Source organism: Elephantulus edwardii, unplaced genomic scaffold, assembly GCF_000299155.1.
Source record: "Elephantulus edwardii isolate Elephantulus edwardi_28Jun2011 unplaced genomic scaffold, EleEdw1.0 scaffold00086, whole genome shotgun sequence".
NCBI classification, from domain to species: domain Eukaryota; kingdom Metazoa; phylum Chordata; class Mammalia; order Macroscelidea; family Macroscelididae; genus Elephantulus; species Elephantulus edwardii.
Window position 1 is genome coordinate 6,178,728 of NW_006399836.1, and position 16,145 is coordinate 6,194,872.

General features: G+C 52.5%; 1 protein-coding gene across 1 annotated transcript in view; it reads right to left on the reverse strand.

The window, feature by feature from the left end:
- CACNA1I (calcium channel, voltage-dependent, T type, alpha 1I subunit) overlaps nucleotides 1–16,145 on the reverse strand; it is a 186,428-nt gene that overhangs the window by 114,436 nt on the left and 55,847 nt on the right. The window contains exon 4 of the mRNA XM_006890106.1: nucleotides 14,248–14,345. Coding sequence (XP_006890168.1) covers nucleotides 14,248–14,345 — 98 coding nt within the window. The remainder of the gene's footprint in view (nucleotides 1–14,247; nucleotides 14,346–16,145) is intronic.

Here is a 16,145-nt window from a genome sequence, read left to right on the forward strand (position 1 = left end):
GAGGAGAGGAGAAGAGAAGAGAAGAGAAGAGAAGAGAAGAGAAGAGAAGAGAAGAGAAGAGAAGAGAAGAGAAGAGAAGAGAAGAGAAGAGAAGATGAAGGGGGAGACCAGCAGCTCTGTCAAGATCGTTATTTATTCACAGGGTGATGCTGAGGTGGTTGTTAATGAGGACGGTTATCTGAGATTTGCATCACAAACTCTGTGTGGACTGATTTCCAATCAATAATTAATGCCCGCCCTGTCTTCCCTCCCCACAAAACTAGGTCAGCCTGCTCTCAGGAAAGACAGTGGGGCTCCCTAACAGTCTGTTTTCTCCCACCGAGAATGGGGGGGATGTCAATGTCCCCACATCTGCCCCTAAACAGGAGTGAGGGGGTGTGTGCAGAGAAGGAACAAGAAAGTAGGACAGGCACCCTCAGAATCCACCTGAATGTGAAGTCATTCAGTCCCAGGCTCTGCTGGTGCCCCACCACTCATTCACTCAATCATTTGTTCATATTTCTCCAAAGATGTACCACCTCGGAAGCCCCACAGGGCGATTTCAACCTGCCCTACAAGTTAGAGTCTGACTCAACTCGAAGACAATGGGTTTGGTTTGGGGTGATAAACACTCACGCTGAGTCCCTGGGAGGCATAAATAGTTAAGTGCTTGGCTGCTAACTGACAAGATGAAGGTTCAAATCCTGCTCCCAGGAGTGTCGCAGAAGAAAGACCTGGCAATCCATTTCCAAAGTCTTGGCTTTGAAATGCTTGTGGAGCAGCTCTCCTCCACACACAGAGTGTATCGATGAGAGGGAACTGGCGTTGGTTTGCACATGCTTGAAGTGAGGTGCTGGGTGCAGGGAGAATCCAAACACTCTACCACCCCCTGGCCACAGGGGGCAAAGGGCCACTGTGTCGGGAACAAAGGATCATGGCTCCGAGCGGGTCAGCCAGGGTGGATTCCTGGAGGGGTCAGGCAATCAGAGGGAATGCCTCAGAGGTGAACATCCAGGGAAGTAGGAAGACAGCCAGGTGGGTGGGGTTCTGTTCCAGTTGCCCAGGCAGAGCCCTCAGTCAGCTCTAGGCTGTGCAAAGGGAGGGGACAATCCTGGAGGCCTCGAAAGAGCCGAGCAACCAAAGAGCCAGTGAGTGGAGAGAAAAAAAGGCTGGATCGTCAGGCCCACGGGAGGCCGCTCAGCGGTCCCAGCCTGGCGTGCTCCGAGGCTGCTCCCCAGGGCCCGGCCTTTGTTGCTCAATTAATTACATTTCCCTTGTTCTCCAGGATATTGAAATTCTGAAAGACTCCTGAAAACCTGCCTGGCCCGCTTCCCTGAATGGCAGCCTGGCTGCCTCCTCTCCCCTCCCGCCTCCCTCGGCTGAGCCAGGCCCCAGCTCACTTCACGGCCCTCCCTGGGGTCCAGGGACTCCCAGGGCCACAGAGCCAAGGCATAATTAGCTAATTAGGGAGTAAGAAAGAGCTCATCACTCCTGTGCCAGGGAGAAGGGACCACAGGATTAGGGAACTGAGGAAGACCCCAAGAGGCCCCAGTTAATCCTCCTTTTATGACCACAGTCAAGTAATTAGCTAAAACTGGTCAGCCAGTTACACTCTGCCCTCGGTTCCCCTGACACTGGGCACACCGTGCGAGGGGTGGGGGAAGATGAGAGAGAGATGAATAGAGATGAAGGCAGAGAATAGACAGTATGGAAGAAGAGAGAGTAAGAAGAAAGATTAGGAATGGACGGATGGGAGGATGGGTGGATGAGTAGATGCATTCGTTCACCGTTTCATCCATTCTATTAGTGGATGGATGAAACGGGTGAGGGAATTAACGGCTGGTTAATGGCTGGCTGGCTGGATAGGTAGGTAGGTAAACAGACGGAAGGATGAGTGGGTATGGATAGATAGGTGAGTGGATGGATAGGCAGGTGGGGGAAAAGATGGAAGAAAGGAAGGGTGAACAGATCAATAGATGGTTGACTGCATAAACAGGGAGCAGAAGGAAGAGTGACAGTGAAAGAGAGAGAGAGAACCTGAAAGATCTGCCATCAGTTCTTCAAACCACCCTTTCCACCTCCTAACCTTCCACAAACCCTCCTCCTCCAGGCAGCCACCTGTGATTCTCACCCCAGCATTTGTGGAAACCCCCTGGCCTTAGAGGCCCCACAGCTGGCTCAGATTAACCCCCTCTCAGGCCTCACCTGCTCTGCTTTCTTGGTGTGACTTTTCAGGCCTTCAGCCTGGGAGAGGAACCAGGCTGCTCTAATGGGGACAGGCTGCAGGAGCCGTGTGATTACAGGTGAGGTCCCTGCTCCCCTCTCAGGTGAGAAGAGGACTCAGCAGCGTGTGGAGTAGGGGGCCTGGGGCTCAGGGCAGGCTATTGGGTGGGTGCTAGCCCTGGAGAGTGACCTGGAGGAGAGGTTGTCCCTCCAGGGTTCCAGTGGCCTCATATGTACAAGGAGACGTTCCTTCCTGTCCAGCCAGTTCTCAGGGTAACCAAGGGATGAGGGGTACTCACATGGAAGAGCCCCTGAGGTTAGGAGACTCCCACAGTCCACTCATCACCCCCTCCCAAGGACAGTGCTACTCCTTCTCCCACACCCACCCCGGGTGCCGCTCACAAGTCCCACAATACGAGCCCAGTCTGTCTCGCAGCCTCACCTCCCTGTCCACCATGCACACAACACACGCCACCTGCTCGCGACACTGCGGTCAGACGAGCCGTGACCTCCAGCATTACCCACTCCTGCCCACTTATGGCATCTCCTTCAGGCTCCTCAGGAAGATTCTGTCACCGCTGAACTGTCCCAGACACAGGTGCAAACGGAAGAAAGGCTCAAGACAGGAAGTGCTTCGTGCTGGTGCAACCCTCTGTGCCCAGCCAGGCTGCCCTGCTCCCAGGCCCTGGAAAAGCCTAGATGGCGGGCACTTCCAGACCTAACCAGACTTGGGAGGCCACCTCTCTCTATCCTCAGATCTATGCAAGATGATCCTGCCTTCTGGTCCCCAGGCTGGATTGGGGCCCTTTGATGAGTTGTCAGGGCCCCACTCAAACATCACAGTACAGCTCATATCATGTGGAGAACTGAGTGCAGGGACCAACACAGGGGGGCCATATCCTCAGCTCCAGCCCCAGGCCTAGCACAGAGCAGAGCAGTCCTCAGAGGACGTTTACCTGAATGAATGGGAGGGGGGAAGGTAAAGGGATGGATGGACAGAAGGAAGGAGGGATGGTTAGAGGGAGGAAAAGAAGAGTGCATGAAGAGAGGAAGAGAGAGAAATATGAAAGGAGGGGGAGCTCTCTTGGCCTAGTGGCAAGAAGCTGTGCTGCGATCCCAAAGGCGCGCAGTTTGAATCCACCAGACACTCCGCTGGAGAAGGAGAGGTAATCTCCTCCTGTGCCTGTTGGATCCGATTTGACTGTACACAAGAGAAAAGAAAAAAAATTTAAGAAAAATTTTTTAAGATAAAAAAAGAAAGGAGGAAAGAGATGGAGACAGAGAGGAGGAAGTAGATGACAGAAGAGGAGAGGCAAAGAGAAAAGACAGATAGGTGGGTGGGTGGGTGGGTGGGTGGATGGATTAATTTATTCATCAACTATTTACTGAGCCCATAATGTGAGGCATTGACCTAGGCTCCAGGGACACATCAGTTCAAAACAACACAAACCCTTGCCCTGGTGGAGCTGATATTCTGAGTAAAAGGAGATCCAGCAGCTGTGGTTCAAACAGGCAAGAGGACACGGTGTGGTTTAAAATCAGGAAAGGTGTGTATCAGAGTTGAAGCCTTGTACTACACTTACTCAAATGTACACGGAGCATATACTCTACTAAACTTGACTACACAAAGGACATGGAATCAGAAGGAAGACTCAAGACCCACTAGCCTCCAACATGCACATGGCCCAGCCTTGCCTGCTGAAAAGCAAAGGGGTCTAGGAGCATTTACGGAAGAAGATCAAAGATAGCCTCCAGTATGGATTACAACTCAACATACAGAAAACCAAAATCCTCACAACTGGCCCAATGAAGCAACAGCATCACAAACGGAGGAAATCCTGAAGCTGTCGAGGACTTTATCGTGCTTGGATCCATAATCAACACCCTTGGAAGCAGAAGACAGGGAGTCAAATGATGTACCACGTTGGGCAAATCTGCCACAAAGGTCTCTCTAAAGTGTCCAAAAGCAAACATGTCACTTTGAGGTCTCAAGTGTGCCCTAACCCAAGTCCTGCCATTTTTAAACGCTTCATATTATGACTAACACTGAGAAGAATGGGAATCCCAGAATGCTTAGTTGTGTGTGTGTAAATCCTAGACCTAGATCAAGAAGCTGTTGTGTGAACAGAGCAGGGAAATGCTACCTGGTTTAAAACTAAGAAAGGTGTGCATCAGGGTTGTATCCTTTCTCCATACCTATTTAACCTGTACGTCAAGAATATTCTTCAAGAAGATGGACTCTAAAAACTTCTCCAACAGGGTAAAAAGGGAAGCCACTGACTGGGAAAATGTATTTGGTAATGACATATCAGATAAGGGACTTATATCCAGAATTTATAAAATACTTGAGCACCACAACAATATAAATAATCCAATAGAAAGATGGACACAGGATATGAACAGAGACTTCACCGAAGAAAACATTGAGATGTCTAACAAGCACATGAAGAAATGTTCAAAATCCCTAGCTCTAAGAGAGATGCAAATTAAAACAACTATGAGATATCATCTCACCCCAGTCAAAATCACAAAATTTAACAGAACAGCAAACAACAAATGCTGGCGAGGTTGTGGAGAAACTGGAACCCTTTATTCACTGTTGGTGGGAATGTAAAATGGTGCAACCACTGTGGAAGGCAGTATGGCACTTTCTCAAAAAGTTGCAAATAGAAATACCATTTGACCCAGCAATTCCACTATTGGGAATATACCCCAAAGAGACGATAACTGACATCCAAGCAGATATATGCACACCCACGTTTATTGCAGCTTTGTTCACAATAGCAAGGAGTTGGAAACAACCTAAGTGCCCATCAACAAATGAATGGATAGAGAAGCTGTGGTATATTCACACAATGGAATACTATGCTGCATTGAAAAACAAGGAACTCATGCAATATTATTCAAAACGGGTGACACTAGAGGACATTATGCTGAGTGAAGTATCTCAGTCACAAAAGGACCAATACTGCATGGTGCCACTGTTGTAAAACAGGACTGACCTTGGTTTTGGGGAGAGACTGAGAAAGACAGGTTCAATAATGTATACTGCATTGAAACAGATGAGTGAGAAAACTGTTTAAAAGGGATATGTGATTAGGTATTTTTGTCATGACAGGAGTCTAGAGTGAAGGCTACATGGTGGAGTGGACCTGGGGGACGGTTTGTAAAACAATGAAAGACTTTTTCTTTTACTTTTCCAAGAGGGTAGTGTGCTAGGGGAGGAGGGTTGGGAGGGGAGAAAAGTGTAACAATGAATGAATGGAAATCCAAAGTCTCTGTAAATTTTTACTGAAATTAATAATACATTTAAATTTTTTTTAAAAAAGAGGATGGACTCTATGAAGAAGAACGTGGCACCAGAATTTGAGGAAGACTCATCAAAAGCTTTCAGTATACAGGCGACACTACGTTGCTTGCTGAAAGTAAGGAGGGCTTGAGGCACTTGCTGCAGGTCAAATAATGTGATCTTCAATGTGAACTGCATCTTAACGTCGAGAAAACAAAGATTCTCATCAATGGGCAAATAGGCAACATCTTGGTAGCTAGGGAAAAGAGTGAAATTGTCAACGATTTCCTCTTCCTTGGATCCACAATCAATACACTTGATACCAGCAGTCAGGAGATCAGGAGACACATTGCACTGGGAAAGTCTGCAGTCAGGGACCTCTCCAAATTATTGAGCAGCAATGATGTCAGTTTGAGGACTAAGGTGCACCCAAATCAGGTCATGATCTTTTCAGTCACTTGCTATGCATCTGAGAGCTGGACAGTGAATAAAGATGACAGAAGAACTGATGCCTTTGAACTGTGTGGTGTTGGAGAAGAACGCTGGATGTTCCATGGACCATCGAAAGAACATGTCTTAGAGCAAGGGCAGTCAAAGTGCTCCTTAGAGACAAAGATGATGCAGCATTCTTTCACATACTTTGGGCATATTTCCAAGATATTCTACTCCTTGGAGAGGGACATCGTGCTTAGAAAGGTGGAGGGACAGTGAAAGAGATGAAGGGTCTCACCCCAGTGAATGAGCACAGTGACTGCAGCAATGGACTCCAGTGTGTCAGAAAGTGTGAGGTTGGCACAGGACAGGTCAGGGTTCAGAACTGTTGTTCACAGGGTTGCTGTGCAACTAACAACATATTAAGGAAGCCCTGGTGATCTGGTCATTAGGGAGTGATGCTGGTAAAGGAGGCGCCAGTCTGTTAGTTCGAATCCACCAGCAGCTCCAGGTGTGAAAGATGAGCAGTTTCATCTCATGTGATTTACAGCCTCCAAAAACTCACTGGAGGGTTCAACTATGAGTCAGTTCTGATTGGATGGAAAGAGTGAGGTGAGTGAGTGAGTGAATGAGTAAGTGCCTGTGCATGTGAAAGCTGGGCAGTGGTGAAGGCAGCCTTAAGAAGAAGTGATGCCTTTGAAATGTGTTGGTGATGAACATTGAATATACCACAAAATGCTAAAAGAACCAGCAAATCTGTCCTGCAAGAAATGCAACCAGGACACTCCCTAGACACACAGACAGTGGGACTTCACCTCACAGACTTTGGGCACATTATCAGGAGAACCATGGAGAGGGACATCACACAGCAAAGAAGAGGAAGACCCTCAAGGAGATGGCTCGACACCGCAGCTCCAACACTGGGCTCAAAGCCCACAAGGATGCGAAGACGGTGCAGGACCCCACAGCGTTTCACTCCGGTAGACAGTGAGTCACCACGAGTCATACCAACTCAGGGGTTCCCAACAACACCACAAAAAGGAGACAGACAGAAACAGCAAACATACCAAGCAGACGAGCGTCCCGGGACTGCGGAGCTCCAGGGTGGGGGTTGGGATGCGGATGGGAGGTGGTGGGTGGGCAGAGAGGCCTCGCTGGCAGAGTAAGTCTGGGCAGAGCTATGAAGGAGGTGGGGTCAGTCTGTGTGTCTGCATCCAGGGCGGGCACTCCTGGCAGATGCTGGCACAGCCAAGCCAAGTGGCTAGAAGGAGGGGGTGAAGGAGTGGGGAGCCCAGAGGGCCTGTGGGTCACTGGACATACTCTACTTCTCTGCCAAGCACTATGAAGCCGCCAAAAGAAGCAGCAGATGGCCTCTTTCCACTGACCTACCAGACCAGAGCGTGGCCCCGGAGGACCGGTGTGGCCCTGGTGGACTGACACAACCTTGGGCCCTTTGCCCCAGCCTGGTCCCCTCCTGCCAGCTATCGATGGGGGCCCTGGTAGAGGCTTGCATATGTCCGTTCTAGGAGAAGAGAGAGATGATCTGAGGAATGTTTTAAATGGGGCAAAAGGGCGATTGGAAGTGGATAAAGCCCAGGAGAGGAAGCCTTGACGACCATCAGCAGAGGTGGGGGCTGACTGTGATTCTGAAGGCGCATTGAGGGTTAAGCCAAAGGACTGGGCGTGGGAGGAGGGGCTGAGGTTGGATCCAGGTTTAAGGCCTGAGGAGCAGAGCGATGGTGCAGCCATTAGGGGTGACAGGCGTGTGAGAGGTGCGTCTGGAGCACAGCGTTGGACACATGGTGCCACCTTGGGCAGCGCCACGTGGCACTGCTTAGTTAGAGCCCTGAGTCTACGTTCCAGAGAGTGGATCTGGGCTGGGTGTGTAATTCGGGGGCCAGATGGTCTCCAGACCACAGAAGCATGGAAAGGACAGCGACAGGGATATGATGGAGCCACCTGTGCTGTCCCCCTCCCAGGTCAGGACCACTGGGCTCAAGCCTCTGGCCTCCCAGGGCCCAGGCACAGCCGGAAGGGGTGGGCCCTTGGTGGCAGGGGACCTGGAGGAGATGCAAGAGGACGAGGACATGCTTCCTGATGGGCACGTCCCCTTGAGGTTTGGGGTGCTCTCTGCAGACAGGAGCTGTCAGCCCAGATTAGCGAGGCCACGCTGCCCAGCCAGCTCAAGTGGAAAGAGCCAGACACGAGCCAGTGGGTGCAGGGGCACAGCCTGCAGCCAGGCGGGACTGAGCAGAAGGCGAGGGAGCGAGGCTGTGGTGGGGCCACCAGGGGCCCCCTCACCCTCCCTGCTTTCTCTGACCAGGTCAGTGGAGGGCACTAGGCTCCGGGAGAAGTCGTCTCCTGCTCCTGCCACTGGCAGTGCCAAGTAATCCGGGGCACAGTGGGCACCGGAGCCCAGGCCAGCCAGCACAGGGCCAAGTGCCAGGGCGGCAAAGCTGGCCCCGCCATGGAGAGGAGGGCCTTGGGGCTGACACGGCAGCCTGGGCCCCACTCCTGAAATGGGCCAACGAGCCCCTGCAGCCTCATTCTGGGAGTGGCCCCTCTCAGGCCCGGCACACTGAGTGCCACCCCCTGTCTGTGGGACCGAGCAAACTGTCACTCTTCCATGTCTGGGAACCCTCTGTGAGTTCAGGATGGCACCCCAGGAGATCAGGGGTCTCGCAGGCCTGCCCACTCCGAGGGCACAGGCACGTCTGAATGTCCTCTGTGCCCACAGTGGACACTAATTTGAATGAATGAAGGAATGAATGAGTGAATGAATGAGCAAATATGCATGGCCCCCTCCATCCTGGTGTCTCTCCAGGAGCACGTCCTTCCTGATTTGAAGAACTGAACTTGACCCCTGAGGGACTGCCTTTGACCTTCCTCTGCCCACATCTGTCTGCTGTCACAGTCCCTCCTGCTCTTCTGCTCCTGTAGACTCTGGCCGGAGGTTCTCCATCCAGCCCACTCCTGTCTCTCCCAGGAAGGAGCAGCTCAGGGAAACCTCAGTGTCCTCTCCTCCCTTCTCTTCTCACCTCCCTCTTTCCTTCCGCAGCTTCGCCAGGAGGCCCCTGGGTTCTGCTGCCTCCAGGCAGGCAGCCTACAAGTCTGCTGTTAGTATCCATCAAGTTTGTTCTGACCTACAGTGATCTGACGTGGGGCAGAAGAAAGCACGAGCCAATCCTTACACATCCTCTCAGCTGTTACGACATCCGAGCTCGTTATCACAGCCACGGCGTCCATCCAGCTCACTGGGGTCTTCCTCTTCTTCACTGACTCTCAGCTTTACCAAGCACGATGCCTTTCTCCAGGAACTGAGCCCCTCTCCTCCAGAGTACACGCAGAAGACTGAGTCTCACCATCCCCTCTCCCTAGGTGCAGTCTGGATGCATTTCTTCAAGCACAGATCTATTCTTTTGGCAGTCCAGGATATATTCAATACTCTTCATCAACACTACTCTTTAAAAGCACCAATTCCTCCTGAACCTTCTTTATTCATTGTCTTCATGAAGAGTATTACACCGCAGACTGCCCAAAGCAGAAGCAAGTCTGTGTTGGAGGAAGTTCACCCAGGGTGCTCCTCAGAGGCGAGGAGGGAGCAGCTTCCTCTCAGTCTCTGGGGCTGCTGTCAGCATGAGCTCTCTGGACAAAGGCTTCATGCAGGGAAAGGTGAACATCAGCAAAGGAGAATGCAGTCAGTGCAGCAAGGGGCTTGCACGTGGTGGAGATCAGGTGACAGCACAGGGTGGGACAAGGTTTCTGAGCCATAGTCGTCTCAACAGGACCTATAAAAACAATGACTCTCGCAAGCCTTCCATCAGCTCTGTGACGCCTTCCAGAAGATTATTGAGGAGTGGTCTAAGAAGCTCTGGCGGCATGGCAGGCTAAGTGTTGGGCTGCCAACCTAAAGGTCAGAAGTTTGAACCCACCAGTTGCTCCACAGAAGAACAAGGAGGCAGTTTGTTCTTATAAAGACTTAGAGCTGTGGGGCGGTTCGGCTCTGTCTTAGAGGGTCACCAGGAGTCAGTATAACTCAGAGGCAGTTGGTTTGGTTTGGCTATTTTTGGTAAGGGTGGTCTTGGAGACCCCTCGCATGGATAAGTAAAGACAGTCTTGCAAACAGCCCCTTAACTATGCAAATACCAAGCTTTCAAGGCTATTGGGAGACAAGAGGATATGGCCCAGGGGAAGCAAAGCAATGGGCACACACAGCAGGCACTTGATACATTGTAACTGTTTATCATTATTTGATAATGATAAATGATACTCTTGGATGGTATGTGGGAGCTCGGTTGGCCTAGTGGCAAGAAGCTGTGCTACAATCTCAAAGGCATGCAGTTCAAAACCACCACTATACTGCAGAAGAGGTCTGGGCAAGCTCCTAGCACCTAAAGAACAGAGGGTATAAGGCATTCACCTCCTTCCTCTCCTGGGCGTGCAGAGCCCCTCTCCAGCCACTGCTCCCAGACACGCCCCCCCCTGCACCCATGGGCCCCTGTGCCGGGAACGGCCTCCCAGCTCCTTGTGCACTGAACAGCTTCCAAAGCCGTCTGGCAAAGCCGCCTCCCAGAGGAGACCTCTCTGTTGCTAAGCTTCACAAAAATTGCTATTATCAACCCATTTCAGAATTGGAACCCTGGTGGCATAGTGCATTATCGATTGGACTGTTGTTGTTGTTGTTGTGTACCTTTGAGTAGAAAATGACCCCTAGCTGACTCTCTGGAGGGTTTTCAGAGGCAGTTAATCACACAGGAGGAGACTGACCATCTTTCTCCTGTGAAGCAGCTGGTGGATTTGAACTGTGGGCCTGCTAACCCCAAAGTCATCAGTTCAAATCCACCAGCCACTCTGAAGGAGTAAGATGGGCAGTCTCTTCCAGTTAAAGATTGTCATCCTTGAAGGCTCAATAGAGGGTCATAGGGAGTCAGAACAGACTCGACGGCTGTGGATTTGGGTGGTTTTGTTTGATTTGTTGTTGTCATTTTTCCAGATGGAGGCCCAAAGAGGGGTGTGGCTTCTCCAGGGCCCCAAGCAGACGAATGAAGGTCCTGGGACTAACATCTGGGTCTGTTAGTCCCCAAAGCATTCCAGGCCTGTCCTGTAGTTAAGGGGCTGATAATGGCCTTCCCCACAGCCCTTACCCCAAGTGATTCTTTCCCTGGAGACTCGGGGAAACGGTGTGGCACTCCCTATAAATGGACAGTGTCCACAGTGGCCCAAATGGGCAGTGTTTGCCCCCCTGTCTGTGCCCTGCTGGGCTGAAGCACCTCCTTTATGTCTCAGCATGACACCCCCACAGCCCCGGTTCAGCCCTGAGCCTCCTTACGGAGGTGAGTACTGCTCGAGCAGGCCTGTGACCTGTGTGGGTGTGGGGAGTGGAGCCGCTCAGGCCAGGCTTTGTGTCCTGGGTCTACCTCCCAGCCCTACTCCACAGCCTGGGCCAGGGGTGGGCCAGGGGTGCGCCTGCAGTGTCCAGGCACAGAAGTGGGCCACCTGGCCCAGCCTTGGCAGCGGCTGTCCCAGTTCCTTACTGGGGAAATAACAGCACCATTCAGGCAAATGGCCCAAGGGGCTCTGTGAGTGACGAGCATTTTAAGGGCTGTATGATCCAGAAGCCAGAAAATCAAGAGACGAATTGCATTGGGAAAATCAGCTGTCAGGGACCTCTCAAGAGTACTGAAAAGCAACAGTGTCAGGCTGGAGACTAAGGTGCACCTGATCCAGGCTATAGTCTTTGCAATTATGTGCTATGCATCGGAGAGTTGGACAGTGAATAGGGATGATAGAAAGAGAATTGATGCCTTTGAGCTGAGGTGCTGGAGAAGAGTGTTGAATATACCATGGACTGCTAAGAGAACAAACAGGTTTGTCCTGGAGAGGTTGAAGCCAGAATGCTCCTTGGAGTCAAGGATTCTGAAGCTTTGTCTGACTGACATACTTTGGCATGTTGCAAGGAGGGACTGGTTCTTGGAGAGGGACATCATGTTTGGGAGAGTGGAGGGGTGGTGCAGGGGCAGAAGACCCTCGATGAGATGGATCGATTCTGTGAGTGGAGTGGTGGGAGTGAGTGTGTCGGAGACAGCGAGGTTGGCACAGAATAGAAAGGTGTTAGGGTCGCTATGAGTCGCAAGCAACTCAACGGCACATGACAAAAACAACAAACGGTCCAGAGCTGGCTGGTACCAAGAGGTAACCTAGCTCTGTCCTGCTGCGGTCCAGAGACGGGCAACGACTTGGGGAAAGTCACACAGCAAGGAACCAGAGGCTCGAAGCTTCCTTCCTCCCTCCTGGGCTCCCGCTCTGACCCAGAGGCCGGCTGTCCAAGACAGAGACCTGCAGAGGGGGAGGGGAGGCCACACTTTGAGGAAGTTCTGGGAAGACTGCTGGGCCTCGGGAGTCCTGGGCAAAGCTGAGACACACAAAATGCTGCTCTTTCTTGGGAAACTGAGGTCAAGAGAGGCAAGGCAGTTCAGAGGTCACACAGCAGGCTTGTGGAGAGCCAGGAACACAACCTGTGCCCCTAACAACCCAACCAAACCCTTGAGGTGGGCGGTGTTGAGGCTCTGCAACCTTCTCTGGGCATTTCCAGCTGCACACAGACATCCCACATCCCACCGCTTTGCAATTAATAAGGCCCTAATTGGACTTCAGCAGTTATCCGTTCTCTAGCTTGCCACCTAGTGGCAAACCTGAGAGCTACAGGCTATTGTTAAATGATTTCCAAGACAGACGCTCTCAAGACAGAGGGAAGGACTCTTAATGTGTCAAGGAAATTTATCTGAGGGAAGAAAGGAGGCGACCGTCCAGGCCTCCCCTGGGAACACTTCTCAGAGCCCACATCCTCCCCCAGGTCACCCTTTCCCGGGTGACTCAGCAGGGCTGTGGCACCTGAGGACAAATCCATCCTCCTGTGAAGAGAGGCGGCCAGACAAATGGACTTAAAAGCCTCTACCTATCCCAGCAGCTTCCGGCGCCTGTTATTAATTGAATTATTCATAAGTATGAATTCTTCTCATGGTATCTTTCCAGGTGGAACGTCGTGCTGGGGTGGGGGGGCTGGTCACTGGCTTTATTTTGGACCCTGGGGGATCACTAGACCTTCCCCAGTGCTGGGTTCTGAGAGGAGAACCATTTGTGGAAAGAAAAAGGGGAGTCAGACTCCAGGATGGGAAACTCGCCCTCAATTCAAGAAGGTGCCCGGGGAGAGGTCCCTGTTCTCGCCCCTCTTTCGGGCTGCTGCGTCTTCGTAATTGGAGTGACCAGGAGTCCAGGGGACGATGGCACAGGGTCAATCTCTGTCCTCTGGAGGCTGGCAGGTTGGCACCCGGGGAGCACAGAGTGACCCCCACAGCCCAGCAGCCACTAAATGAGTCCAAGCCAGCAGGAGAGGGAAGGAAGGGGCTCTGGGGCAAAAGCACACACCTGTACCCAGGTATGTACCCACGTGGTCCCCATGGACCCTCAGACCTCACACCCACAGAGCCCCATGTCCTATATCCAGAGCCCACCCAGAGAGAGATACACACCCGGTATCCGAATCCACCCCCAGCCCCATCCCTGAGAGCAGGCGGGTGAACACCTGAGTGGATGAGTAGATGGGGGAGGTGTGCATGGATAGGTAAGTGACTGGACAGACATATATGGACAAACCACTGAGTAAATGGAGGTGAGGGATAGGGACTTGATGGGTGAGTGGGTGTGCGGTGGGTGGATGGATGGATGGATGGATGAATGGGGAAAGGGGTTGGTGAAAGGGTAAGTGGGTGGAGGTATGGATGGTCGCTGGGTAAATGGAGAGACGAGTGGATGAGGGAATGGACAGACTGACGTACAAGTAGATGGGCAGGCACATAGATAGATGGATGGGTGAGTGCGTGGAAGGACACAAGAGGGTGAGTGAGGACAGACAGGCACGTAGGTAGATGGATATGCAGGTGGATGGGTAAGTGAGTGGACAGGAAACTAAGCTTCTCAAGTCACTGGCACAGCGCAGGACCTGGGGGCTCACACCCCCGTGAAATGCCCCATGACGCCTGCCAAGCTAAGCAGCTTCTTTACACATGTTCCCGTCTGGCAGCCTGTGACCTGCACAGTGACCTTTTTTGAACCCTGAAAAGCCAGACTCCCCAGCACACAGCACTCACCAGTGCCACCCCTCAGCGTCCCCCACCCCCATGTACTGGGGGCCACAAACTCCAAGGGACAGGCCCCCCCACGCTCTGCCATGCTCAGACAGGACAGGGTCCTGCTCGGCCTTTCTGAATGACTCAGTGGGGGCAGCTGAGTGGGCCAGCGGTGGGGGCGGGGCCGCGCAGACTCACTGGGCACTCGGTTGATGGCTTTGAGGGGTCTCAGGACACGCACAGTGCGGATGGCCGACAGGTTGATGTTCTGAAGGTCCAGGGAGTACTCGACCATCCTGCGGAGAGAGGGGGGAGAAACCAGTGAGGGGCAAAGCAGGAAGGCTAGTGGACCATGGGGGGGCCTTGGGGGGGTCTCCTGCACCCACAGAGTGCCTGAAAATAGTAAGCAAAGGGGTCAAGATCCTGTCTCACCTCAGTCAATATGTAATCTTGAGCTGTTTCTGTGGGCCTTGGTCTCCTGCTCTGTGAAATGGAACTGTTGGCACCAACCTCCTATACTATAAGGGGTCCAACAGACACACCCAGGGTGCAGAGACACCCTTCTGGGTGTTCATTCATGGGGCCAGGCCATCCCACTAGCCCCAATCCTTAGAGAAGGAGACTGAGGGATCCTGGACTGACCCCAAAGAGTATCCAGACATCTGTCATGTCCTCAGGGGTGTGATGCAGGCAGAGGCCAGGGTGGAACCCCTCCTGACATTGCCCTAACCCCTCATGTGCCCACCAAGGCAGGGTTGGAAGCCCTGATCAACAGATGAGACGACAAGGTTCAGAGAAGACACTGGGCACCTCTGGGCACTCAGTGAGTAGGCACCACACACAGCCTGGGTTCTGCCAGTTCACTCCTCCCCACTGCTCGTCCAGCGCTCACGCCAGGCCAGGCATTGTGGCCACATCTCTGTGGACATTGTGCAGTACAGGGCTTTCTTCCTGACCCTGCTGTCTGCAGGAATCACTCACTCTCCTCCCGGACATGTCAGCTCTCTTCCATGGGACCTCCTAGGGGCCCCAGTTTCAGCCTCAATGGCTCATAGCTCTTCCTATATCCAGGCTACCCCTCTACCCCGTACCCCATCTGTCCATAAAACCTACATGTGCTCTAAAGCGCCGCCCACATGGTCCTAGTTCTCTTCCCCAGGGCCTCCATCCCCTTGTCCATGCTCCACTAGCCCTGAAGCTCATTGGAGTCAGCTTGCCTCCTCCAGGAAGCCTTCTCAGATCCCAGGAGGCAGAGTCTGAGGATTCCTCCTCTGCAGTTTCCTGTGCCTCCACCAGATCCTGCCACACTCAGTTACAGCTCACCCTCTTCCCGAAAGACAGGACTTCTGGAGCTCGGGAGGTACCAGGGTCTGCAGTCTCAGCCTGACCCTGGGCACCCTGGCCCCCAGAACCTTCCTCCCCCGGCCCCTACTGGGGGCTCTACTTGGCTCCAGCTCCACCTGTCAAATCACTGTCATCCCAGGAAATGAAAGCTTTTCCTACACACACTGAAAACCTGTCCAACTGTTGTACAGCCACCGCCCCCTCCCACTGTTTGAAGAGTAATTGACTGAAAGCACCCAAGCCGGGAACAGAAGCTGGGCTCCAGTGCTGACTGTGATACACACACATGTACACAACCCTCTACTGGCTGTCACACACACACACACACACACACACACACACACACACCCTCTGCCTTAGTCTGGACCACAGGCTGGTCTCCTGGCTGGCTGTGACACGCACACACACATATATACACACACACACACACACACACACTCAGCCTTAGTCTTGACCATAGGCTGGGTTCCTATGCTGGATGCGAGACTCACACACACACACACACACTCGACCTTAGTCTGGACCACAGGCTGGGCTCTCACGCTGGCTATCACACACACACACACACACACACACACACACACACACACACCCCTCTGACTTAGCATGGACCACAGGCTGACCTGCTGTCACACACACACATACATACACACACAACCCCCTTCTGCCTTAGCTTGGACTGAAAGATACACACATACACACACACACACACTCTCTCTCTCTCTCTCTCCCTTAGTCTGGGACCACAGGCT